At 45.8% G+C, this 27,272-nt stretch overlaps 2 protein-coding genes and 3 non-coding genes across 5 annotated transcripts; 1 reads left to right on the forward strand and 4 right to left on the reverse strand.

Moving 5' to 3' along the window:
• Positions 1 to 10: 10 nt before the first annotated feature.
• Positions 11 to 16,067, reverse strand: TCP1 (t-complex 1). Its single transcript, XM_090042323.1, has 12 exons — positions 15,910 to 16,067; positions 12,849 to 12,934; positions 10,655 to 10,783; positions 9,583 to 9,680; positions 8,711 to 8,821; positions 7,193 to 7,374; positions 4,909 to 5,035; positions 3,986 to 4,161; positions 3,158 to 3,281; positions 1,297 to 1,489; positions 737 to 900; positions 11 to 469 (listed from the first exon to the last, which is right to left on the reverse strand). The coding sequence occupies exons 1-12, from the start codon at positions 15,980 to 15,982 to the stop codon at positions 253 to 255; spliced, it is 1,680 nt and encodes a 559-aa protein (XP_089898449.1). The 5' UTR covers positions 15,983 to 16,067; the 3' UTR covers positions 11 to 252.
• LOC149873301 (small nucleolar RNA SNORA20) lies at positions 2,943 to 3,078 on the reverse strand. The gene has a single exon (XR_016440121.1). It is a non-coding gene; the product is annotated as a small nucleolar RNA SNORA20 (small nucleolar RNA).
• On the reverse strand, positions 11,980 to 12,114 carry LOC149873302 (small nucleolar RNA SNORA29). Its single transcript, XR_016440117.1, has one exon. It is a non-coding gene; the product is annotated as a small nucleolar RNA SNORA29 (small nucleolar RNA).
• On the reverse strand, positions 13,286 to 13,420 carry LOC149873303 (small nucleolar RNA SNORA29). The gene has a single exon (XR_016440118.1). It is a non-coding gene; the product is annotated as a small nucleolar RNA SNORA29 (small nucleolar RNA).
• A 292-nt stretch (positions 16,068 to 16,359) lies between the features above and the next one.
• MRPL18 (mitochondrial ribosomal protein L18) lies at positions 16,360 to 26,034 on the forward strand. The gene is made up of 4 exons (XM_090042350.1): positions 16,360 to 16,540; positions 16,733 to 16,916; positions 23,839 to 24,073; positions 25,826 to 26,034. Exons 1-4 carry the CDS (start codon positions 16,465 to 16,467, stop codon positions 25,895 to 25,897), a joined length of 567 nt encoding a protein of 188 aa, XP_089898476.1. The 5' UTR covers positions 16,360 to 16,464; the 3' UTR covers positions 25,898 to 26,034.
• Positions 26,035 to 27,272: the final 1,238 nt, after the last annotated feature.

A 27,272-nucleotide genomic window follows, 5' to 3' on the forward strand; every position in this document is an offset into this window, starting at 1 on the left:
CTTGACTCAATTTTACTTACAATATTTTTAATAGTTATACAACACTGTCTTACACTTACACTGCTCAGTTCTGCTCTCCTAACAGGAAGAGATATTCTAAACACTAAATTCAAAAGAGGTTGAAAGTTTATAAGTCAAAGCTGAATACAGACAATCCTTTCTTACTGTGCACGTGTTTTTATTAACACACTGCCAACGACAGACAGGAAAATCTACATTACATAACTCAACTCAACACAAATAAAATGCCTCTTATTCTTCAAGTGCTCCAGAACGAACTGCATCTTCATAACACCCTCCTTTATCATCTTTACTTTCAGGATGCAGCTTAATAAGATCATCAATACGAAGTATAGTAATTGCTGCTTCTGTTGCAAATTTTAAGCTCTTGGTTTTGACCAAGGTAGGCTCAAAAACACCAGCTTGTTTGTTATCACGAGGTTTTCCATTTATTAAGTCGAGACCAATCCTGCAATTGAGAAGTGTATCAAGTAAGTACAAGCAGCGCTATTCAGCCCTATGTCCTTTACCAAAACAAGCCTGTAGTTCAGTTGTAATATTTGTGTGTAGATCAAGTTGCAGGATGGCATGCAGGGAAGCTTAGTAAATTTATAAATACATCACAAAATAGTTAATAGTTAGAGGTAAAGTGGCATCAGTAAACTACTAAAATAACTCTTCACTTAAGAAAATGGGCTCAGGTTGACTCCCCACCCCACTTCACATAGATACTTACCATTTCAGATTTTTGCGTTCTGGATTAACTTGAGCTTCATTGTGAAATGCTCTCAACTTTGCAACAAGATCTATGGCATCCTGAGCAGCATTTACTGCTAAAGTATTTGGAATAACTAATAGTGATCTTGCAAATTCTGCAATAGCAAGCTGCTCACGGGATCCCTAAAGAAGGAAGAATAGGTAATTGTAGTTACTTTTTATTCACAAAGATTTTTCAAGCCAAATGGTGCATTATAAGCAGGCAGCTGCAGCCATAACTTCAGAAGAAAGCCAGTTTAAAGTGATTTATTTTGTAGGAAGACAGAAAAGATTTTAGCCCAGAAAAGTTTTTGATCAAAATGAGGTGGAACAAGAGAGGGAAGAGGAAGGGGACTACTCAGATTGGAAGAAGTTGCCTTGAAAGCTGAATTTTATATTCACGTATAATAATTATTCCCAACCCATAAGTGCAACAAAGCTTGCAGAAGCTGAAAGTGAAGACTTGTGCACTAGTAAATCCACTGGCAGTAAGTTCTTATTTTCTGTAATGGTACACAATGTTTTATAAAGCATGCTTACCATGCTAGTTGCATAATTTTCAAGATATATTGAAAGTGCTGCCTCTACAGCACCACCACCTGGAACCACAGATTTGGACTCCAATACTCTCTTAACTACACAAAGAGCATCATGTATGGACCGCTCCATTTCATCACACATGAAGTCATTGGCTCCCCGTAAAATAATAGATGCAGAAGTACGAGCCTTAGTACTGTTGAGAGAGAAAAAAGTTGCTTACTTCAGAAAAAAATCACTTCAGAGAGCTCACTAATGTTCTACTATACCATCATCACAGTTAATTTTTTAACAAAGATCTAGCCTTAAATGTTAAGCTGTCCAAAGATCTTGCAACAACTGATACATCTTAAAAAAATCAATGTGCATGCTAATTCCCCTGGACAGGTTAGAAGCTTGTATTTAGGCTCTAATGCATTATTTATTTGCTCACTTAATTAGGAAATTTTACTTACAGTATGAAGGAAAAGACATTTTCCACCAGTGAATATGAAATAAAAACCAGTTATCAACAGAAACACAGAGTTTAGCACCGTGTTTGTTTCAATCTCTGCTTTCTTTATTCTAGGGCTGCCCAATTTCTGAGTGACTGCATGTCCACCTTGCCTGCCACAATGCAGAAACCCACAAACCATTGTGGGAGCCCACTCCCCTGCACAGCATGGGCTCCTTATGCAATGCAACATGACCCTTCCCTGTTGCATCACATGGACTCTCCCCACCACCACACCATTCCATGCCATTAGTCCCCCTCTACTGCTTTACCCCATGGGTACCTAATGTGCCATGGGGGCTACCTGCACAGTCCTGCTGTGCCACACAGGCCCCTACATTTGTGGGCACACTGTGGACAGTCCTTTGGTCTCTGAACCTTTCAGCTAGGGACAGGCAAGAGAACTGGAGGAGGGAAGGGGAGCCCAGGGATTCTGGCAGCAGCAAAGAGTGGCAGGCCACTGTTTAATCCCTCAGGGGCTTCCTGTGCCCCTCACAATCAGTTAGACAGCCCTGCTTTTATTCAACAGCCAAAAATAAACTAGTGGAACTGCTGGTATTATAGCAATAGGTGGCTGTGAAGTTGCAGAAGTGAGTAAATATCCTACTTTCTGACAACTCTTTAGTCCTATGAAACTAAAAAGAGATGTCATATTGGAACATATAGGGAACTATTATATTTACTTGATTTCTACAACGAGTTCTTTTTCCAGCCAAAAGGGGGATGGTGAGGAAGCCAAGTCTTATATTCAAGTACTGGCCTGTGGGAGGTGACCACAGTGGCCCTGGTTCCAAGTCTGGGTCCAAAGCTAGAGCTGAGCTGCTGCCTGCCCTGGGTGGGGTGGCTTTTACAGTGGGGAGACGGTGTAGTGGGGAGGGAGTTTGCACAGAGGAGACCATATAGCAAACTTGCCTCTATCCTACTGCTTACTTTTGGCACCCATGCACCCTCAGCTCAAACCCAGCCAGGCTTGGAGCTGCTGTTGTGCTTCTACCTACACAGGCTGGACCACAGCCACTGCTGCCCTGAAGCCAGACAGAAGGTAAGCAGGCTGAGGCAGGCACAGGCCTGTTTGTGAATAATGTGTTTTAAACAAGCCAATTCTTTAACAACCTTGACTGGCCACTAGTTAATAATTAGAATTAGACTGTCTGAGAAATGTCTAGCCACAGCAAAAAAGGTGAAACACTGGTGATTTTCACCACTGATTTTACAGTGAGCTTAATATGCTTTATCCCATGCGTATAACTGCTCATACTACTAAGATCGTATGGCAGCAAATAAATGGGAAATTTAGTTTTAGCGGTGCAACAAAACTAACGTGGCATATCCACTCAGGTTTTTTTTTTTTTTAAAGAAACATGCTCTTACTTCTTGACTAATATCAGTTCATCGTCACATATTCTTTCTTGAACCACCTCTTCTGCCTGTCCCAGCATTGATGCCTCAAAGCTTTCTTCACCTTCCAGGTTAGCCAAGGTTGAACACACAGTTGCTTTTAAAACAAAAAACATAGATGGTGAAATTAGCATGTGTAATTCTAGCACATATCATTATCCTGTCAGTCTTCTAAAATAAATATAACCGTCTATGAAAAAGCAAACATCAGTATGCTAAATAGTATTTCCTCATAAAATGGTAGACTAAGCATTTCTAAACCATCTGGATGTATCAAGAAATATCAATTTTCTTGAAGACTACATCATTGCTTCTTAAAATCAATTTGTTCTTATTGTTTCTGGGCTTACACTAATACAGTTAAAAAGAAGGGATGTGAAAAGTAAGTTTTTATACCTTGACTAACGTTAAAGTTCCTGCAAAATTCTAGGCAGACTTTACTTGAAAGTTCCACAAAAATTGGGATTGAAGAGTTTTACCTTATAAGTTAAATAGTTTCTTCTCTATAGTTGCATGATTTTATTAAAGAAAGTCGGGAATTAAGAAAATATTAAACTTGGACTTAAAAGCAGAGTTTACTCAAGCCAAGTTCACAAGAACCGAGTCTGGTTCTTCTAAAGTGAGGAAACCTTCCCACTACCAGCCATCATGTTTCTTCATTCTACATCTTCAACAGTCATTACTCTATGGCACTTCTTTTCCATTTAGCAGAGATGCTCCCTATCTGGAATCTGCAAAACCCAAACACCTTCATTTTCAAAAAAACTCTAAACTATGACCAAGGTCGTGATACATACATACCTCCAGAAGCTTTGGCTATGCGTTTTAGATCTTTTTTCAGAACTCTGCGTACTGCCATAGCACCAGCATCAACAAAATACTTCAGACACATATCATCAATACCACCGGTAGTTAGAACAACATTGGCACCTGTAGCTAGAATCTTCTGAATCCTCTCTTTAGTGATATCTGACTCTCTGCAAAAGGTGACACGAACAAGTGTTTATAACCTAAAATTATTATAAAAATCGCCGTCAAAAATCCTAAACTGTAACCATGCCTTTTTTGTCCCACATATGGAACAGTTAAACTGATACACAGCACAGATCTCCAGATATCACATTAATGTAGAACCACTTGAAATTACCTGTTAACATTTAGCTTCCTAGTTTAATACTGTAACAGTGAACTAAATTTAGATTATTCAAACATACTCCAATGATTCCGTACTATATTTTTTGCATACCACATGCCCCCCCCGACATATATACTGCTTACAAAAGGAAAGACGAAGCAAAAACCAAAAAGAAAAGATCTTTCCAGTCTTTCCCGATGCAGCATAAGCTCACCATGGCTGAACACTCCTAGAAGCATTCAAAAGCTGTTGCCAGTTCAGCAGCAGCTGTCACAAAGTTAATACTTTAGCTTTGGAGCTGCTAAGGTGAGTGAAGCTGAGCCTGCATGTGGTATCCGAGAACCCCAAGCATGAAAATTTGCTTCTTTGCTTAAAACGTGCACCTCAATTCTGGATGGCTAATTTTTGAGTAAAAGTGGCATGTGGTACGAAGTGGTGCATGTGGTACTTTCCACTGTTATATTAAGATGCCATAGCTACTTACGGCAGTTAATTTGTTGCCTATCAGTTCAGCTTAGGACATCAAGCCATCCAGAAACCTACCAGAATTAAAAATACTAAAAGGATACATGGAAAAAAACTAGCACACCTCTGTCTGATCTGGTCTAGTTTCTCAGGATCTGTAATAACGACTTGAACACCAAGCTTCATTTTTGTTTTCTGCAGACTGAAGTCCAGGCAGGCAATCTTTGCATTAACTATTCTCTTAGTCATACCTATGTGAAAAAATAGGATTTCACTAAATTTGATTAAGCATTTAATTAAAACTGTTTAATGAAAATAGCACCAGTTACATTATCTTATTTATAAAGATAATCAGTTACCTCTAAAGCTATTTCTGTTCCTCAAATTTTAATGTGTTGCAAGGGTGTAAATATATTTTCTTGCACATATTCAACTTTCCCCTCAAAAATCAACCCCCCAAATTTGGTGTACGTCTTAATCAAGGACATTGTCTTTGCTGGAGAAGGAAGCGTGGAGATACTGTGCATGCCATACAGCTGTCAAGATGGCAGAGTCCTGTGTTAACTTTCTCACAGTTGTAGGTATTTTGCTGAGCACTGTATGTGATGCTTCAGGCACAAACTGAGCTGTTGTAGTATCCTGATGAGGTTTGTGATGTGGAAACAGCACTGTGTTTTTTAACTGTAAGTAATTCTTTACTTTAGACCCTGTAAACACTGCCCTTTCAAGGGTCTGGGGCCTAACCTGGTGTGACAGATTAAATCCTAGGGAATCCAGAGTATCCAAGAAGTGTGATATCCCTGGAGACCATCTGCTACACCAGGAAGTTCCTGTAGCCTCATCCACAACTCCTCCTGGAAATGTCACACTTTCTGGGCACTTCTATGTTCTCAGGAGAACTTAGTCTATGCCACAGTCACCCATGAATCCGGAAAAGAACTTTTTCTTCTCTACGTTCTGCCTTTTGAAAACAAGGTTTGTTTTATTTGGGGATATACTGTGTACAAGAAAATAAGGTATGTTAAACTAAGTGAAGTAGATAAAGTAACAACACAAAGCAGGGGTGGGCAAAATGTGGCCCGCAGGCCAGATGCGGCCCGCCAGGCCATTCTATCTGGCCTGCAGGGTCCCTAAACATTTTAGAGAATTAATATTTATCTGCCCCCGGCTGCTTATTATGCGGCCCTCAGTGGCTTGCCAAAACTCAGTAAGCAGCCCTCTGCCCAAAATAATTGCCCACCCCTGACAAAGAGTAGTAAAATACCTTTCTATACCCAAGCATAATCTTAGTTGCTTTCTTAGGAAGCACCTTTAAGTGCTTCTGAATTCAACATTAAGTGACATTATTGCTAAAAATAATTAAATGGAACCATCAAATTCCAGCATAACTGAAATGTTGCTCTATAGAGATCTACTGCTACAGTCTCAGTAAAAGAAAAATGTTGATAGACTTAGCTTTTACATCCAAGTAACATAATTTTAGGGATTTTTATTTTTTAAAATTTTTTATAACAAACACATTTGAGACCTTCCACTGCAGACAGCAATCTCTGGGTGTTACCCAAGGAGTTCCACTCTGCCTTCCTAGCCCATTTGCTACTCCCTGACTGAAGCCTCTGAACAACTGAAAAAGAGGCATCAGGACACACCATGGTAACTACCATATTAAAGTCCATCTTGCTCAAAAGGAGTTTGGACAAAGACACAATGTAAAGAGAAAAACTGAATATTTAAAACTTAGTGGCCTTGGGTATAAACAAGGAGTTATTTCTCAGACATGACTTCAGGACTCAATATTTATATCCATTGCAAATTTCTTTGACAAACTTCACAGATGCTTGTGAGTTTCAGGGCAAAGTCTGAACTTGAGTTACCTACTTTTTTTCCTAGAGATGGGTAGTTAGAAATTGTTAAATATCTAACTTCAACTGCTATACTCATTATGAAATTTTAGAAAAGCCTCCTCCCCTGGAGGACCACTAGCAAGATTTAGGCACAGGAAAAATGTTATGTGGAATTACAAATCCCCAGAATTTAAGAAAAAACCAACCATGTCAAAAAATCAAATGCTGCTGCCCTTCAGCATATGATAAGAAGCCTTTCTTCTCAAGATCAACAATTTAGCAAAATACCCAGATATTCTTGTGCAACTCTTGTCCTACTTTATTGGGGGGGGAGTGAAACTCAGCATGCTGTAGATTAACATTTTTTCCATTTACATTTAAATGAAATTTAATTTCACTGAATTTTAATGTTGACTTGTTTTAGGATTAATTTAATTTTTAAATGAAAAATACTTAATTTCCTAACTTACTGCATCAACAGAAGCATCATCACATATCAATATTCGTAAGCACACATTAATTTAGTGAGTGCAATAACTAATCTATCAAAAAAGAAAATCTTACCCTGAGAACCCACCACACAATTCAGTGCATAACCATTCACAAGAATACTCTCTTTCTGGCTACGGCCATGTGCCTTCAGAACATTAATGGAGTTGATTGGATATCGCGCCTGACCCTTTTGGTCTGTGTATTTAACTGCACTTGCAGCTTCCACCACCATGTTAGCAAAGAAGTCACCATCTCTAAAATAATACTGTTAAGGCCAAAATTAATTATAAAAAGACAACCAACACTGTACAAATTAACTTAGAACTCAGCATAGCATTTGTATGTGTAGCACTGATGCCAGGCAGCTAGTCTTCCACCATAGTACAGTGGTGATTATGGCAAAAGGACAGCTTTAAATGACCTACAATTAATACCACACTTTCTTCCTTTAACCTCCATGAAAGAGCAAGGCTTAATGCAATCAGAATTTGTTACATGAAATACGGAGATTAATAATCGTGTGTATGTTCACCTATTTTTTTTCTCTGAAACATTTCCCTCAAATGCAAAATGTAAATATACTGGCTAAGGTAAAGACAGGAGTATGAGAGAAGGGATGTACTTCAGAGCAGCAACAAACCTGGACAAGACACAAAGTTAAACAAAAGAAAGACGTGTTTGTTAAATGGAAAGCAAAGAGCTTATTTTAATCTTTAAACTAAGAAAGGAGGCAAACCAACCACCAATTTATTTTTAAAATAAATAAATATTTAAATTAGTAACAAACAAATGAAAAAAAAAACAAAAAATGAAACAAAAACAAACCCCCAAAAAAAGATTACACCACACACTATCCTATTTTCTACAGCTGAGAAAGGAAAATGAAAAATATAGGATTTTAGATTAGAATAGCTCCTTCAAATCTCTTATAGCAGCTGTGATGTCACTTTCTGTCACAAGAAATAACTAAAATCTCATCTTAAAGTAGGCTAATTGCAACACTTTGTTAAAATGTTACACTGTGAAAACCAGGGGTTTCCAAAATCTTTTCAGGCCACATTTACCATCAGATAATTTTGTACAAATCAGGCATAGCCAGTTACTACTGTTCATGTGCCCATGAATAAGGGGAAAATGAGATTTATTATACTTCGGTTCTATGGTAATTACACTCCTGCCCACTCTTAACCCACAATATGAGCTACACTGCAGGAGCATGGCCGAAGGAAAGTTATCCCAGTTTATTTTTTTACTGTGGGGTAGAAATGGACAAATGAACAATTACTGTAAAACAACAAAGCCCCACCCCATGAACTGCAAGCACAAACTGTTCACGTTTCTGCAATAACCCTGCAGTAAGTAAAAGCTAAACCAAGACAATTAAGCCCTCTTCCATTCAGGAGTAGGCTGTCCAGGTTAGCCTTCAACACAGTATGTAAGGGCATGGGGATACTTACACACAGCAGCTGAGAAGCAGTAAAGGGCATACAGAGCAATTACAGGAGAATGACCAATTACAAGATATTCAAGCTTTTCCTCACTTTGTTTGAAATGAAGTGAATGTTACTTTCCTGCTACCACAAAGGATACATTCCTATGATTTTGGATGACATTGATGTTTTAGCTGAATTAATAAGACACTCTCTACCCAGTTCATCTGTATTAATAATAAGATTTTCATTGATGTAGCGAACAGCTTCTCTGTTGAATAAAAAACAAAGAAAAATTTGTTCCCTCTGGAAACAGTTTCATATCTATGACAACCCCTTTCCCCAGCTCCTCCTTCCATAAACACTTAGTTCATTTTATTGATGAAAATTCTGGTTTTTCCCACATGAAACAGCAAGAATTTCCTGCTGTCAGGACATACTTAATACTGTGGTACAACAAAATTGACAAACATCCCCAAGCCTTAACAAACACGCACCATAAGAAAAGAATCTGCACTGTTGACAAATACAGTGGAGTCACATCATATGCACATTTAACTTACGTGAATTCATCACACACGTATGCCCCGGAGTACCGGTTGTTTGGATTCAGCCTGCAGCTGCCCCCGGCAGCGCTGTGCACGGGGCCAAGCAGCTACATTGGAAGCAGCCCTGCTGGCAAGTTATGCACGCTACCGGGCAGGAGTTTGGTGCAGGCTGCCCTGGGAGGGAGCAGCTGGATGGGGGAGGGAGTGGACTGTACCACTGGGCAAGCCCCCCAGCTCCCCCAGCCAGCTCTTGGGACCTAGCGTGCGTGCAGCCCCCACCATGCATATGTGCTAGGTCCCAGGAGCAGGCCAGCTGATTTTCAAGGGTAATTTTGCCTATAGGCGATTTTCACCTTACACGCTGACTTTAGAACCTAACCCCCACGTAACATGCGACTCCACATGTAAATGAGATAATACATTCACTATATATTATGCTCTCCTAGAACTGGAATACATTGTTATTCCATTGAATCAGACTTACTTGCAAGCAAGTCGATATCCACCAATAATGGAAGTAGGATGAATTTTCTGTTTGACTAATTCATCTGCGTTCTTCAGAAGTTCTGCAGCAATAATGACCTGTTTGTGAAAACAAAACAAACAGCAGGAAAATCAAATCCTCTGTGCCAAAAACAAACTTTTCCAGGTGGAAAAATGAGTGAAAATTACATAGCAGTTCTTGCTTCCACAAAGAGATAAATAATGGCTTGAAAGAGTTGCCCATCGTTTAAATCAGGGTGCTTAACTTATGGTCACTAGGCCATATCTGGCCTGTGGCACCTAGTCATCGGGACCACAGGGCCCCTCAAGGGTTCAGAAATTTGCCAGTGGGGAAATGATGGCATACCCCCCCACCCCCAATCAAATCTCCACACCCATGGGGAACTTTATCCAATCCCAACAAGTACAGCTGAACTATGGCTGTGCTAGGCCCCAGGGCCTGATCCTAGTGCGGGGGGGCCATTACCACTAGGTTACAGGGGAGCAGGTAAATAAGTTCAGCAGACAGCTAAGCAGGGATAAACAGAGGGAGACAACCCATGTAACTTGTATTTATAGAATTTTATCTCCAATTTTTTCAGGGACAATTCTCTACTACATTGGTGGAAACTCATGTAGTTTACAGGTTTATCTCCACTATTTATGTTTTTTGTTATGCTAGTGCAATGGTAACTACAGGGTCTGGAAAGATGATACCTTTCTACCAAAGAACATCTCATCCAGAAGATATTTTCAAGCTTCACATAGGAAAAGGAATAGCAATTTGCAAGTAATGAATAAAGAATGACTTTTCCTGAGAATGCAAGCTTAACATGTCCTTAACAACATTGATGCTAATATTGTGCTCCTGTCTTCTGTTATTCTTGTTCTGCATATTGCTGATGGTTTGTATGGTGGAAAAACACAGATTTTAGCTCCATTCCATACTGTCAAATAGCACAGACTCAACCCCCACTGCAACAGGATTTATAATAGGTATGCAAAACACAAGCATTCTAAAAGTCAGCCATTTAATCAGGCAATGCTATCTGCAGATGAGGCTTTCTACATACCACAGAGGTGGTCCCATCCCCAACTTCTTTATCTTGCAGATCTGCCAGCTCGCACAGGACTTTTGCAGCAGGATGTTCCACCTCCAGCAACTTCAGAATAGTTGCACCATCATTAGTTATGGTTACATCCTAGTTTTCAGAAAACAAGAAAACCAGAAAAACCATTACACATTTTTAAATGTTATGAAACTAAAATATGGCTATCTTAATGAAAGTTAACAAACAAGCAGAAAGATCCCACAATTTTTTTTTTTTTTTTTTACCTTTTACGCTTACAGTTTACCTTGTCTTTATTTTACATGCACACACATGTGCAGTCCCAACAAATCATAAGCTGGTAGAACTAAGTTACTAACATAAGGCACTACCATACAAGAATGCACATGTACTTTTATAGGCTGAAATCATTTGTGTGAATAAGAACTATGAAAAGCTTAAGTGAACCTTTAATCCCTCTGCATAGGTTAATAAAAGTCAATCATTTATGAGTATAAATTTAAGATGATGACCATTATGAAGGTGACATAAAACTACCTTCCTTTGACTTTTAGATGTAGCATAACACAACTACACAACAAGAAAAATGAAGTTATTTGCTCACTTAATTTAGATATTTAAAAGTGAGACAGTCACACTGCTAATTGGAATCATCACCTGCTGTTTTATGTTATTCACAACCCTAACTAAAAAGGATACAGTAATTTACAGACACAAACTGAATGCCCAGGAATCAAGTTTAAATAAATGTTACTTAAGTTTTGCTGACAAAGCTATATCGTCTCAGCTGGTAGCCAAAGCTAAGCCAGAAGGCCTCTTTGTTGACACAGCTCTCCCAACAAAACCCTGTTTCTCTTGGCAAAAACACTGTTAAGAAAGCTGGTGGCATAACCCTGGCAACAGAGAAACTCCTTCTACTGGTGTAGGTTGGTTAGAGGGTTCTGCCATAGTAGCTATAGCAACAGCAGCCCCAGAATGTAAACGAGGACTGCACAAATGGTAACTATGATGGGTTAACTAGTAACCCCCGGGCTCCACTTCCCCATCACTCCCTTGCTGCTGATGGCAGGGTCTCTGAACTTCCCTGCCTGGCCCTGGGGGTCAGGGTGACCCACGTACCCCTGCAATGAAGCCCAGAGGGGGAGGACCTACACAACACCCTGCTTTCCTGCACAGCTTGGGGGGGGGTGTGGTGGGGGGAAAGAGGGGCAGCAGAGCTGCAGCACATAGTCCAAGGGATGTATAACCACTGGGTACACAATTAATAAACCCACATTCTTAGCAATACTAAACAAATTATGTAATTTATTTGTTATTCAAAATCTTTTTGTAGAATGTTCTGCCATTTCATATAGGAAAAAGATATTTGCAATCTTTTCCTTCAGACTCTGGCACTTTTTTCTTTATCCCATAAGCATAGCCACTTAATCTATAAACCGAGGAAGTGGTAGTCAAATGGGAAGCGCACAAAACCTGACCTTTCCTTTGGAATCTGAGATACACAGAGCCCACATTTTGATTTGTTAGAGGATGCATCTAATTCACATCATGGATTAAAAGTTAGCTGTAACTTATTATCAAAGCTATTATTTAAAAAGTAGCAAACTGCCGGGCAGGGATGGAATGCTGCCACCCAGTACCCCACAGTGCTCCACCTCCAGCCCTGTGGCGCACCCCCCCCAGCTCCTGTCTGTCTGTGCAGGGGGGGCATGGCCACCCCTTGGATGAGGTGTGGGGGCGAGGCCAGCACTGCACCACCAGCACTCCACACCACCACTGCCTCCAAGGAGCACAGCTGGGGGGCAGAAGCCAGGCCAGCACTGCCGACCTGGCCCCCCTGCCCACCCACTCCAGCCCCTTAGTCCCTGCTATCATGGCGTCAGGGCTGCGCTCTGCCCTGTGTGTTTGTCTGTGCAGAGCACTCTGATTGGCTTCCAAGACAACCAATCAAAGTGCAAATAAACTGTTATGGACAGACAGACAGACTAAGGCTTTTATTACATTAGAGTAAAAAATGAGTGCTCCTTCATAGTCATACTGAAGAGGTCAAATTGCTAAATGCATAAAGACCATGAACAACATTTTAGACAAGAACAGACTGAACAGGTTCCTACTAAATAAATTAGAGTGTGAATTGAGAAAAAGCAAGCAGAGACCTTTTCATTACAGTTTAAGACAAAGACATACATCTACTTACACCAATATCATCCACTAACATTTTATCCAAACCAACTGGCCCAAGGGAACTTTTCACAATGTTTGCAATGGCAGCTGCAGCTGTAACTGTAAAAAATGGAACAACAAGTAATTATGTAACTCTTCACAAATAGCTGATTCTATAGCCCACATTTCTGTAAGTACAGTCCCTGTTTTAAAAGCCCGAAATATAAATAATTTTTATCTACTTCTGGCACATCTGCTTCTTCAGGGCCTATTTGACTGGGGAAATGCAAATGGTTAGGGTGACAGTATAAGGATCCATGACAAATCCATTTGCACAATTTGAATGGACACCATGAAGACACCTCCTTTGGTTTCAGGACTAAAATAGTAATTTTTGCCTAATACAGTTAATCAACCCACAACTATAACTGTACTAAACACATGTAATTTACTTATTATTCAAAGTCTTATTGTATAATGTTCTGCCATCTCATATAGGAAAGAGATATTAACAATCTTTTCCTTCAGACTCTAGCACTTTTTTCTGTATCCCATAAGCATAGCCACTTAATCTGTAAATCGAAGAAGTGGCAGTCAAATGGGAAGTGTTAAAATCTGACCTTCCCTTTGGAACTCTAAAAGTACCAAACCCCTTCCTATGTTTGTAATCAGTATTTACAAAGAGCTGTTCTTGCTACCGGTATTTACCTGATGGTACCAAATTTCCTATTAATATAAATTCACCTTATTTAATAGTGAATGAGGCAGACAGGTTACCTTCAGGGAGCAATCTAGGTTGGGGTGGGCAATTATTTTGGGTGGAAGGCCGCTTACCCAGTTTTGGCAAGCTCTTGAGGGCTGCATGGGTAGCCCCACCCCTTGGCAGGTGCCCCGCCCCCTGATCACCATCTTGGGAACAATGTCCCAGGGCCACACAGGGGTCTGTGAAGCCAGGCTGGGCTGCACCAGCAGGGAGAGAAGGGAGCTGGCCCAGACCCCCAGACTCCTGTCACTCTGCTCTGGGCCCTGCTGGCACTGGCCCCAGGATACCAGTCTGGGCCCCATGTTCCCACTGGCTCCCATGCCCACTCACTCTCAGTGCCCCCGCAACCCTGTGGTACAGGCACCGGGGCAGCATGCAGCCCCAACCCCATGCTCACTGGCAGAAAATGAGCTGGTGCTGAGTGCAGGGAAAAGCAGTGTATCTGCCCATGCTCCCTGCTGCAACTGCTTGCAGCCTGCTGGGCAGCCCAGAGGCAGCAGTGGCAGTCTCACTGTAGCCTACTGTGGTGCGAGCTCCGGGCAGACAGCAGCAGCAAACACTGCGCAGCACGGCAAGCAGGGGGGCGGGCGGAGTTGTTGTCACAGCTGGTGCTGCCATAACACAGCCCCAACGGGCGAGCCCACCCGCACGGGGCCTGAGCTGGCAGTGGGGATAGGTTACAAGCTGGTGCTGTGCATGGGAAAAGCAGCCCCTCCCCTGCCCCGCTGCCTGCTCAGTACAGCCGTGTGGGCTGCAAGCGGCTGCAGCAGGGATCATGGACCATGGGGCGGGGTCACTTTGCCCTGCACCCCCCCCAGCACCAGCTTGTCCCCTGCCCCCCCACTCACCCTTCTTATCTGAGCTTCTCGCACTGGATGAGCCACATGGTCCCAGGCCAGAAGCCCCTGCTGGGGCCAGTCAGGCCCTGCTGTTGCAGGAGCCCGCTGGGGCTTCCTCTGGCTCCTACTGCCCCTGGCTCCTGTCATTTTTGACAGGAACCAAGAACAGATAAATATTAATTTTCTAAATTTTTTAGGGGTCCTGCAGGCAGGACAGAATGGCCTAGAGGGCTGGATCCAGCATGTGGGCCATATATTGCCCACCCCCGATCTAGGGACACTACAAGAACACTAGTGCAAACAGAGTCATCAAGAAATAAATCTTGAACCACTTTTCTCCATCTTCTGTTTCTAGTCTCATTTTTCACTTCAAGAAGAAATCCTGTTTCTGCGTATTTGTGCACAGCTCTGATAGCAACTTATTTCAAATACGGAATTCAAGGGAAAGTTTTCCCCCATTCAACACAGGGGGTGGGGAAAAAAAGCCCTCATCTTGGGTTCAAGTAGGAGGCAAGGGCAAGGGGTAGGTAGGTGCTCTGACTTCAACCCAGGTGTGGGATCAGAATCGCTGCCCCCAGCAGCCCCTGCTCCCCAGACACTGATCTTCTCCTGAAGCTCCAGCCCCAATCTAGCCTGGAGCACATGGGGACTCCAGTTCTCCACCCAGCCAGGCAGTGGCCCTTGTGGCAGGGGTTCAAGCCAGGGCTAGAGCTGCTCCCTGGGCAGAGAGCAAGGCTGGCAGAGGGGTGCGTGGGTGGGACCAGGGGGTGCAGGTACATGTGAGACAGAGAACAAGTGGGGGGGGGGGTGGCAGCATGGAGGCACGGGGGGGGGTAGATGTCAGGCCATCTGAGTGAGCCCCCTGCAGCCTGGCTGCAGTGGGGGAGGGGGATGAATTCAACATGCCCCTCTGATAATTCAATTCTATTTATGGAAAAGAAATACCCACCCACCCAGAACGACTCTGTGCACAAGCCTGGCCAAAGCCTGCCCCACTAGCATCACCAGCTGTATGGTAATTATTGTATTTGCCTCAATTTCAACCCCTGCAGAATCAATAATAGTAAAAGTGCTCAAAACATATGATCACTTTTGAGGCAGCTCATTCACACAGCATATGGAAACCTAAAATCACTCTCAGGGAGCCTCAGCTACCTTTCGGGCAGGCCATTGGAACTTTCTTACCACTCCTTGCCTTCAAAATAAAGAAACACTTCCACTTGGATGACCCAGGCCTCGCTCAGGAGCGACTCCCAGGGAGCAAAATCGAGCAAATGAGACAACCACCTCTTTGCATATCAACTTGCATATTGCCCAGTGTACTATTTTTTTTTTCATTAAATACAGTAATTCTGTCTTTCCAATACGATAATTTCATATTTAAGACCTGACAAACGCTGCCCCCACCCTGCCCCCCGTAAGTGAGGGGACCCCGGAGCCACGCAGCCCCTCCCCACCGGCAGGCGGCGGTTGGCTTCGCCCGCGGCCGTTACCGTTCTGGTTGCGGACGGTATCGCCGGAGCTGCGCTCGCCCAGCACGGCCAGGGGCCCCTCCAGCGCCGCCATGGTCCCGCCTGCCCGCACCACGCCGGCCACCGAGAGGTGGGTGCGGGGCACGCCGGGAACTGTGGAAGGGGAGAGAGGAGGAAGCAGCCAATGGCTGCCTGGAGGAGGTATAACGTCATACGGCTGTTGCCCCAGTCCGGGTGCTCCTCACAACGCCGGGAGAGCGCTGCTTCGACGGCGGGCGCTGATTGGGCGCTGAAGCCGGCGGGGAGACGCGGGTGTGGGCGTCACAGGAATTCGAAGGACATGGGCGGGGCTCAGGTGGAGCTCAGCGCTGGGCTTCCAGGATGTTCTAGAAGGAGGCAGCCGATTGGCCCCGCCCCCTGGTGCGAGAGCGAGGCTGCCCGGAAGGCTCCCTCGCTACTGAGGCGGAAATTTACATCGTTTCTGCTTCCGGGGTAGTGGGTCATTCCACTTCTAGGCTTCTAGTCTCAGTGCAGGAGGCAGGTCGGCGCGGGCGGCAGCGTTTTGCCGCCGCCGCCATGGCGCTGCGGAGCTGTGTCCGGCCGCTGCCGTTGAGTGCCGGTGCCGCTGCCAGGCTGCGTGGGGCCAGAGAAGGTGCCGGGGATGGGGCTTCCGCGTAGGGGCTACGTTGGGCCGCGGACTAATTTTGCGATCGCCTGAGTTCTGTTAAGACTTTGCTTAGGACACGCAGAGTCGCTGACATCTCGCAGGCAAGGCCATTGGCTGTAGTAGATCCAGTATTTCTAACTTGTTTTTCCTTGTCTCTTCTTTCCACTTTCCCCCAAGGTCTTCGTTTCACATCTGCTAAACCCAGCTTTGAAGTTGCCAGCACGGAGGTGGACACGAGGGAAAATGAGGTCGTTGCCCCGGATTTCACCAACCGGAACCCTCGGAACCTGGAGCAGTTGGCACTCGCCAGGAAGGAGCGTGGCTGGGAAACAAGCTGGCCCAGCAGAGAGTTTTGGCGTAGGTGAGTTGTGGACTCGCTTAGCAATAACTGAGCTAAAGAATGGGAGCATTTTTTTAAATCTGAGAGATCTGGTGGTTCTCAGGAAGTGCTCGTAGTAAAACTGTTGGACCAGAGGCCCCCTCAAACTTAGACTTTGTGTATGCAGGTAATTAGGGTCAACATAGCTTAGGGTGGTGATGCCTAACTTGGGTGCCTTGAGATCCTTTCAGGTGTGGTGCAGGATGCCAAGCCATGTTAGCACTGCTAGGTGTGTGGATATGATTTGCAAGACTGAAACAGATTTCAGATAAAAAGCCCTAAGGTTAAAAAAAAAAATTCTTCCCCACTGTGGTCTTTCTGAGTTCCTTGCCACAGAAAAACTATTCTGTTTTGTTTTTGTAATTAAAAAGACAAGAAAACTCAGAACTGGTATTTTCCAAGGGGTGCCTTGAGCCTAATAATGAGCGGGTTGAGAATCGCTGTCCTAAGCTCCGTGGCCACCCTTGAGGAAGGGTGGCACATGTGGCTCAGGTTGGTTGAGACAGACCCTAAGTGTCCATGTAGGCAGGCCTGTAATCATACATTCCATGACTTTTTCCTCTTTCAGATATGCAGAGGCATAGTTGTGTTAAAGATGCTATGGGGTACTTTCCATGTGCTTTAGGGTTACTAACAGGCAACTTGCATAGTGAGAGATGTGAATTTTCTTGTGGCTGTGATTGCCTGGTGTCAATGCCCAGCTTGAGACACTTGGTTCATGTCTGAAGATGCAGAACATCTGTGCTCTGGAGTGGATTTTTCTTTAGGGTGTTTAGTGATGAATTACCCAATCTGGTCACTCCTGGTAAGATGGACTATACTGCTTTACTAGACCAATTAATACAAATAAGAAAAAAAAAGCTTGAATCCTTATTTGAACATAAGCATAATAAAAAGCTATGAATGAGGCTTACATTTTAAAAGAAGCTTTTTAGTTTTGGAATAACTACAAATTTTGTACTAACTCAAAATACTATGCATGCTATAAAGTTCAGTCTGTGCAGGTCTGAATATATGGGCAAAGAAGATTGACACTATTTTTTAGGGTGATTCATAAAAGATAATGTAAAGGAAAACTTGAAGATTCTTACATAAGGGATAATCCAGCATCTTTAAAAATATTTCGTAGATTTATAGATGAAGGTCTACTTAGGTCCCTTCTGACCCTACAAGTCCACCCCCCTGCCTTGGGCAGGAGCAAATACTGGGCTCATATGACCTCAGCTAGGTAATTATCAAGCTTCCTCTTAAAGATCCGCAAGGTAAGAACCAGCACCACTTCCCTAGGTTCCAGACCCTAGCCACCCTGACTGTGAAGTAGTGCCTTCTAATGTCCAGCCTGAACCTACTCTCCATCAGCTTATGGCTGTTATTCCTTGCAAATCCGGGAGGCGCTCGGGGGAACAGGGTCTGTCTAATTTCCCTGCTGGTCCCCCCTGGTAAGTTTATAGACAGCCACCAGGTCCCCTCTCAGCCTTCTCTTGTAAAGGCTGAACAGGTTCAGGTCCCATAGCATCCTTGTAAGGTCTGCCCTGCTATTCCCAGATCATGTGAGTGGACCCTCTTGATGCTGACTACATCCCTTCTACAGTGCGATGCCCAGAACTAGAGGTAGTACTCCAACTGTGGCCTGACCAGTGTTGCATACAGGGGGAGGATCACCTTGGCCCTGTTTGTGATGCATCTGTGGATGGATGACAAGGTGCAGTTGGCCTTACTTGACTGTGTCCTCACACTGGCGGCCCATGTTCATTTTGCAATTTATAATGACTCCAAGATCTCTTTCTGCCACTGTGCTGACAAGAAGGGTATTCCCCAGCCTATAGGTATGCTGCTGGTTCTTTCTCCCTAGATGCAGTACCCCGCACTTGTCAGTATTGAATCCCATCCCATCCCATTCTCATTCGCCCACTCATGTAACTTGTCCAGGTCCAGCTGTATCCTGTCTCTCCCTTCTGGCATGCCCATCTCGCCCCAAATCTTGATGTCATCAGTGAATTTGAACAGGGTGCTTTTCACCTCCTTGTCCAGGTTACTAATAGAGAAATCGAACAGTGCGGGCCCAAGGACAGAGTCCTGGGGGACTCCACTGCCCACATCCCTCCAGGTCGAATATGACCTGTCCACCACCACTCTCTGGGTGCAGCCCCTCAGCCAATTTGTGACCCATCTGACTGTGTAGGCATCAGTGCCACAGTCGCCTAGCTTTTTAATGAACGGAGTGGGAGACAGTGTCAGAGGCCTTCCTGAAGTCCAGAAAGACTACGTCCACCGCAACACCTGCATCCAGTGATTCTGCGATCTGGTCTTAGAAGGCAGTCAGGTTGGTCTGACAGGACCTGCCCCTAATGAACCCATGCTGGTTGTCCTTGAGCATAATCCCTGCTGCTGGCCCATCACAGATGTGCTCCTTGATATTCTTCTCAAAGAGCTTTCCCAGGATTGAAGCAAGACTAACGGGCCTACAGTTGCCCAGGTCCTCCCTTTTGTAAAGATGAGGACCACATTGGCCTTCTTCCAGTCATCTGGCACCTGGCCATAGCACTATGAGTGCTCATAAAGCCGTGCCAGGGGCCCCACGATAACCCCTGCCAATTCCCTCAACACCCTGGGGTGGAGAGCATCTGGACCTGCTGGATTTGAACACGTCCAGCCCCTCCAGAAGTTCCCTGACTCTAGGCCTGGCAGAGTCTCTCCTGAATCCGTCTTGAATCTCGGTGGGGGAGTCCCGGTCTCTGCACAAAAAAAAATGGAGGCAAAGAAATTGTTAAAAAGGTCTGTCTTTTCCTCTGGTGCAACCACCAGATTGCCTAGCATACCCGATGCCTTCTTCATTGGTGATAGCCCCTCCCTTCCACTGGGTGTATACCTCCTTTTTTGGCTTTCAGGTGTTCCTGAATGCCTTTGGTGAGGCAGGGGGGCTTTTGAGCACTCTTGCCCCCTTTGATTCTCGTTGGGACTGTCACCCCTTGGGCTTGGAGGATCATCTCCTTAAGGAACGACCACTCATCTTGGATACCCAGTGCCTTTCTTATCAATCTCTTCAACTCATTGAAGTTGGCCCTCTTGAAGTCAAGGGCTATTGCCTTACTGCAGGCCCTTGACACCCTGCGCTCTATGGTGAATTTCAGATGGTGATGATTACAGACTGCAAAGCAGGGGGTTCTAGTTACCTCTTAAGACTCCTCATTGTCTATGCTGAACAGCCAATCAAAAAAACCTGCAAATATATATTGAAACGCAAATTTAAATACATTTTGTGGAGGTGGCCACTTGTTAACCACCTGGCCCTTCGTCTCACACTGTCACTGCCCCAAGATCCTGGGGTCTCTCTGGAGACTGGCCAGGACCCAAATGGGCAGGGTGCGCAGCCGAGTGGATGGGATGGGGCTGTGGGTGGGTGGGGAGTGGGGCAAGCAGGTCTGGGGCTGGGATCAAGATCTCAGAGCCATGACAACTTGGGCATGGGGCAGAGCCATGATCTGCTCCCCACATGGTCCTGCCTGCAAAACCAGCACCTGTTGCAGGGATGTGAGGGCAGCCAATTGTGGTTCTGCCTCAGGACCCAGCCTTGTGCTGTTGCCACACTGCAGTCTTGATCCCAGTTTCATAGTTTGTAGGGTCGGAAGGGACCTGAGCAGATCATCTAGTCTGACCCCCTGCCATGGCAGGAAAGAATACTGGGGTCAAATGACCCCAGCAAGATGTTCATCTGACCTCCTCTTAAACACCCCCAGGGTAGGAGCCTGCACCACTTCTCTTGGAAGCTGGTTCCAGACCCTAGCCGCCCTGACTGTGAAGTAGCGCCTCCTGATATCTAACCTAAACCTACCCTCTGCCAGCTTGTGACCGTTATTCCTCGTCACTCCTGGTGGTGCTCATGGAAACAGTGACTTCCCCAATGCCTGCTGATTTTCCCCCCCCCCCCCACCTAGTTTATAACAGGACACAAGATCCCCCCTCAGCCTTCTCCTTTGGAGGCTGAACAAGTTCAGGTCCCACAGCCTGTCCTCATAGGGCCTGCCCTGCTGTCCCCATATCATACGAGTGGCCCTCCTCTAGACACTCTCCATGCTGTCGACATCCCTCTTGAAGCGTGGCGCCCAGAATTGGACACAATACTCCAGCTGCAGCCTGACCAGTGCCGCATAGAGGGGGAGGATCACCTCCTTGGACCTGCTCGAGATGCATCTGTGGATGCATGCCAAGGTGCGGTTGGCCTTCCTTACCGCCTCTCCACACTGCCGGCCCATGTTCATCTTGGAGTCAATGATGACCCTCAGATCCCTTTCTGCCTCCGTGCTGATAAGAGGGGAGTTCCCCAACCTGTAGGTATGGTGCTGGTTGTTCCTCCTGAGGTGCATCACCTTGCACTTGTCTGTGTTGAAACCCACCCTATTCTCGTCCGCCCACCCTTGTAACCTGTCTAGGTCTGATTGTAGCCTGTTGCATCCTTCCAATGTACCCACGTCCCCCCACATCTTAGTGTCATCAGCTAATTTGAACAGGGTGCTTTTTACCCCCTCATCCAAATCGCTGATGAAGATGTTGAACAGTGTGGGCCCGAGGACCGAGCCCTGCGGAACCCCACTGCCCACGTCCTTCCAGGTTGAGAAGGACCCATCCACTACCACCCTCTGGGTGCGGCCCTCCAGCCAGTTGGCGACCCATTTGACTGTGGGTTGGTGGGGTTGGAAGGGACCTGAGCAGATCATCAAGTCCTATCCCATGCCATGGGCAAGAAAGAATGCTGGGGTCAAACGACCCCAGTAAGGTGTCTTTCTAGCCTCCTTCTGAAGACCCCTCAGGGTAGGAGCAAGCACCGCTTCCATTGGAAGTTGATTCCAAATCCTAGCTGCCCTGACTGTGAAGTAGTGCCTCCTTATGTCTAGCCTGAAACTACTCTGTCAACTTATGGCCATTATTCCTTGTTATTCCCAGTAGTGCTCGGGGGAACAGGGACTCTCCCATTGCCAGGTTCCCTCAGCCAGTTTGTAGATAGCCACCAGAACCCCTCTCACCCTTCTCCTTCTGGAGGTTGAACAGGTTCAGGTCCCTTAGCCTCTCCTCAGGGGCTGCCCTGCTGCCCCCTGGATCATGCGAGTGGCCCTTCTCTGGACCCTCTCCATGTTGTCCACATCCCTCCTGAAGTGTGGTGCCCCGAACTGTATGCAGTACTCCAACTGCGGCCTGACCAATGTCATATAGAGGGGGAGGATCACCTCCTTGGACCTGCTTGAGATGCATCTGTGGATGCATGACAAAGTGTGGTTAGCCTTCCTGACTGCATCCCCACATTGGCAGCCCATGTTCATCTTCGAGTCTATAATGACTCCAAGATCCTTTTCTGCCTCTGTACTGAGGAGAAGGTAGTTCCCCAGCCTGTAGGTATGCTGCTGGTTCTTTCTCCCTAGGTGCAGTACCCTGCACTTGCCAATATTGAATTCCATCTTATTCTCATTCTGGCCCCACTCACCCACCCCACTCCCAGCCTGCCTGAGGCCTCATCCCATATGCCCGGCTAAGCATACCCTGCCCATGTGGGTTCCTGGCTGGTCTCCATGGAAACCCTACCCACTTGCTTTATCTGGTGCCCCCAGTGGTGGGTGTGGGGCAGATAGATAGGCTGGGGTGCCGGGGCAGCAGGGTTGGGTCTGGTGGCAATGGTAGAGACTGGTAGAAGCAGCTAGGAGCTGCCACTGTGGGAGCTACCAGGAAACAAGTCCAGCTGCAATGCCACCCCATCCCCACTGTACACACCACGGCCTGGGCTATCTCCTGTGCTTTGGCTGGGTGGGGCCAAGGGACCTGTTGTGGGCTGGACAAAATCCCTTGGTGGGCCAGATCTGGCCCATGGGCTATATTTTGCCCACCCTTGTCTTAAAGAGAAATAGTAACTTACAGGTAACTTGCAGATTGCTTAAATGCAGCCCAGCAGCTTGGAGAGCAGCATCTGGCTGGTAAGTCTGTGGAGGGGGAAAGGGGTGGCAGATCAAAGCCCCCATGGTGAGAGAGGGAGTGGAGCAGGGGCTGCCTGGGAGGGGCACAGGGCAGAGCCACAGGCAGCTTGTCCAGGGGGGTGGGGAAAGGGGCTCTCCGCTACTGTGCATGTCCCTGAGGGAGGCATGGGGGGCATGTTCCCCCCACCAATTTATGCATGGGGCAGGGGTGGGCTGCGCTGACCTCTTTCCAGTGGGGGGGAAGGGAGGGGGTGCAGTTGGGGTGGGCAGTGGGGGTACTGGGAGGCAGCTCTGTGGAGGGGGTACAGTGAAATTTGAGGTAGCTGTAACCCATACTATAACCCTCCTCCTAGCTCTGCTGCCACTTGCCCTAAGCGCAGCCCTGGCCCAGTCCCCCTCACCAGGAAGAAGCCAACATAACCTCTGGCCCCGAGCCCACAGCTGCAGCCTGCCCTCACCCAGCACACACATCTGGGGGGATTGTGCCCCTGCCCCACTCCCTCCCTTACTGTGGGGGCCTTGATCTGTTCCTTCTCTCTCCCATGCCCCTTTTCCCCCCACAGACTTACCAGCTGGATGCTGCTCTCTAAGCTGCTGGGTTGCATATTGGCTATTGGATCAGTGTGGCTAATATGGCTGGTTAATAATTGGTTAGTATTGTCCAAAGAGATCTTTATCAGCACACCCCTAGTTTGTAATGCAACTTATTTCCTTTAGCTTGGTTTTAGAAATTAAGTGAGAAACAGGGCTATTACAACTATATTGCAATGTATCCGTTTCAGTGGTTTTTGGAAAGATACTGTTTTGGTCTTAAAGTTGCCATCACTTTTTATTTGGTTGTACACTATTATGTAATTTAAAATAAAAATAAGTAAACCAAGTTATTCGAGGGGCTTATTAATTCTTTGACTAGTTTTCTTTTTCCACAATACTTCTTTACCCAGATTACGTTTTGAACGGACACAGCAGTATGTGGAAGCCTTTGTTGAAGATCCCAGGGGGAACGTTATTGTCTCGGCCTCTACCCGGGAGTGGGCTATAAAAAGACATTTATACAGCCCTAGGGGTGTGGTAGCATGTAAGAATATTGGACTTGTGCTGGCACAACGTTGTCTGGAAGCAGGAATCAACTTTGTGGAATTCAAAGCTGTTGTCCCTTGGGAACGCCACTCTGACTCGGCAAGTGCCAACCTCCTTACACTTGGTGTTATGGGAATTTTACTGCATTTCTTCTGTGGCTATGATTATCTAATTTTTTAATACAAATGTAATAATAAAATACAGAGCAGATAAGGCATATCAAGCAAATGATTAAAATTTATGAAATGTGCATTTAGCCAAAGAAATAACAGTTTTGTTATTTCTTGAGAGAATTTTAGAGAATTTTAAGATTCATTTTTTTAAGTGGAAAAGGAGGCCCTTGAGGCCCACAGCATGCTATAAAAAATCCACATCCACCTGTGCCACAAACTTTTTCTGCATATCCAGTAGATTAAAAGTTATGTTAAATTGATTCTCTCTCTCCCTCTCTCTCTCTCTCTCTGTAGGTAGGTACAAAAAATGATAATTGACAAAATAAAGTATAATTATAGTGGACATTAAATTATGACATTTCACCTGCATGGATATATTATCATTAAATCTTTTCTTTTTGAAGTTGCCATTTTCCTAAGGCAGCAGGCAATATGATGCCTGTGCTGTCAATGCGTGGTGCTGCTGGGCCAGCTATGGTCAGCAGCCTCTGGCTGTGGATGCTCCTACTACTGCCTGGCTACCTCCCTCCCAGGCTTTCACAGAGGCCCAAGGAGAGTTCAGCCAAGGGCTGGGAACCCTAGCTGCTTGCAGCAGGACTGGGTGGGAAATGGGGACAGGCATGCACAAACATTCCAGCGGCCACTCTGGACTGGATTGGATCTCTGCCCATCCATATCTGCAGCATCTGCCAACTGACCTCTCCAGCAGCTCTTTTCGGCCCTGTAGAGCTGCTGCTCCCTGCACAAGAGAGGACCAGCCTGAAACCCCCACCCTCCCCCCTAGCTCTACCCACATGGCCCTGGGTGCAGTGGGTGGGGCTCGGTGTCAGGGAGCCCTGGGTCCCCACTCACCTAAGCAGCAGCAGTATGGAGCCTCACCTGCCTGCAGCACTGCCCACAAAATGAAGGCTGTGGGGCTGGGCAGACTGGGGTGGGCCTGCCCACTCTCCTTCCTTAGAACTCATCCAAACCCTAGGGGGCTGAGGTGGCTCCTCGCGTTGGGTTGAGTAGGCCCCCTGAAACCTGCTCAGGGCCATGGACACCTGTGAAAACCATTGCTCTAATTAATATGCAGATGTCAATTTTTATTCCACATGAGCCGTATCTTGTCTAAAATTGGTCTTGTCTGGCATCAGACCACTAAATGTCCTCTAGGCTAAAGGTTGCCTAGGTCTTAACCTTTTTTTCCATTCTGTCTTGAAATTGTTATTACCTTTGTATTATCCTCTGGCCTGCTCATTTCCTTTGCCTCTTCTTTACCCTAATTTTGTCGAATGCAAACAAGCGCTAGACCATATTGACATTAAGCAGCTGAGGGCCTACTATAGCCTACACGGAGTATCTGAGTTCTGATGCTTTGTAGCTTAGGATGCCTATCTGATGCTGTCTGCTGACACATGGAGTCGGATTCTATTCAGTGTATTGGATGCCTAAGTACAATTCTGTTCTACCCTTTTTCCAAAGCCACAAAATAGCCATACTGTCATTTTTTAAGGTTGTCACAAAGCAGCAGTGGGAGGAGGACTTGCCTGACTTCTGTATTCAAATTTTTTTAGGGACTTGAGCAGGGTGTAATAAAATTGCACTTAGATGCCTAATAGGTGGAATAGAATCTGGCTCAGTATGTTTAGATTGCTCTTAAAGCTTTGCATTTTTTTATTTTTTTTTTTAAAAACAGTTCCAGGGTTTTGAAAAAGCCATGACAGATGGTGGTGTTGTCCTGCGGGAGCCACGAAGAATCTATCAATAATGTGGAGACTGCTGGAGAAAGTTCTTGTGAAGGAAAATCAACAGTCATGTAGAAAAGGGCACCGGAAAAATTAAGGTCCAGAGCTTGAACAAATTGGAGTATAGTATCTTAAAATAAAATTTTATTTCATAGAACAAGTGCTGCTGTTTCTTCTTTCATTTTACTTAAAATTCTAGAAGCGGATTAGGGTGTTTTTTAAGATCAGAGGAGGAAATTAGATAATCTTCTAGCCCAGTGGTTCTCAGCCTTTTGCCCCATGAGCCAGATGATTGCCTGGAGCTAGCATATAGGCCGGATTGGGCCTTGGGGCCTGGCACTGTGCCTGACCTACCCCATGTGCTGGGATTGGGTCCCAGGAGCCCTCTACCACTCCTACCTCTTGTGGGCTCAGCACAGTCTCTTCTCAACCCTTGCTTACTGGATTGGGTCTCAGGGCCTGGCACTGACCCCTCCCCCCCAAACCAGGATTGGGCCCTGGAACTTGGTAGTCTATCCAGGGCCCCACGGTTCTCCATGGGTCCAGACATTTGGCAGCAAGGGAGCAGATACACTGGCCAGATCTGCCTCATGGCCTGTTAGGTTAGTTTGTCACATTTATGCCTAAAATTGTACCTCCCTGAGTGGTGAATTAAAGTATTATTTAAACTTTTCTTTTATATTTAGCCTTGTTATTTGATCTTTACATTTTTATGAGAAACAGTTCCTTTATAGTTTCATAGTTTCATAGTAGCTAGAGTCGGAAGGGACCTAGGTAGATCATCTAGTCCGACCCCCTGCCTTAGCAGGAAAGAGCACCGGGGTCAGATGACCCCGGCAAGGTGCTCATCTAACTTCCTTTTAAAAATCCCCAGGCTAGGAGCCTGCACCACTTCCCCTGGAAGCTGGTTCCAGGCCCTAGCCACCCTGACTGTGAAGTAGCGCCTCCTAATATCTAATCTAAACTTACCCTCCGCCAGTTTGTGACCGTTATTCCTGGTCACTCCTGGCAGCGCACGGGGGAACAGGGACTCCCCCAATACCTGCTGATCCCCCCTGACCAGTTTGTAGCAGGCCACAAGGTCCCCCCTTAGCCTTCTCTTGTGGAGGCTAAACAGGTTCAGGTCCCGTAGCCTATCCTCATAAGGCCTGCCCTGCTGACCCCTGATCATACGAGTGGCCCTCCTCTGGACTCTTTCCATATCGTCCACGTCCCTCTTGAAGTGTGGCGCCCAGAACTGGACGCAGTACTCCAGCTGCGGCCTGACCAGTGCCGCATAGAGGGGGAGGATCACCTCCCTGGACCTGCTCGAGATGCATCTGTGGATGCATGACAGGGTACGGTTGGCCTTCTTGACTGCCTCCCCACACTGCCGGCCCATGTTCATCGTGGAGTCAA

This window comes from Crocodylus siamensis, chromosome 1, assembly GCF_052110815.1.
Source record: "Crocodylus siamensis isolate JL-2025a chromosome 1, ASM5211081v1, whole genome shotgun sequence".
Taxonomy (NCBI): Eukaryota; Metazoa; Chordata; order Crocodylia; family Crocodylidae; genus Crocodylus; species Crocodylus siamensis.

What these genes read in the sequence shown, in the direction of transcription:
- TCP1 (XM_090042323.1), bottom strand. Translation starts at nt 15,982, where the DNA reads ATGGCGGCGCTGGAGGGGCCCCTGGCCGTGCTGGGCGAGCGCAGCTCC. An exon ending in GGATATCGACTTGCTTGCAA is followed by an intron (nt 8,822 to 9,582) that starts GTAAGTCTGATT and finishes TTTATTCAACAG; the next exon opens with AGAAGCTGTTCGCTACATCA. An exon ending in CATAGCCAAAGCTTCTGGAG is followed by an intron (nt 3,282 to 3,985) that starts GTATGTATGTAT and finishes TTGTTTTAAAAG; the next exon opens with CAACTGTGTGTTCAACCTTG.
- MRPL18 (XM_090042350.1), top strand. Translation starts at nt 16,465, where the DNA reads ATGGCGCTGCGGAGCTGTGTCCGGCCGCTGCCGTTGAGTGCCGGTGCC. An exon ending in GCTGCGTGGGGCCAGAGAAG is followed by an intron (nt 16,541 to 16,732) that starts GTGCCGGGGATG and finishes CTTTCCCCCAAG; the next exon opens with GTCTTCGTTTCACATCTGCT. An exon ending in AGCAGAGAGTTTTGGCGTAG is followed by an intron (nt 16,917 to 23,838) that starts GTGAGTTGTGGA and finishes TTCTTTACCCAG; the next exon opens with ATTACGTTTTGAACGGACAC.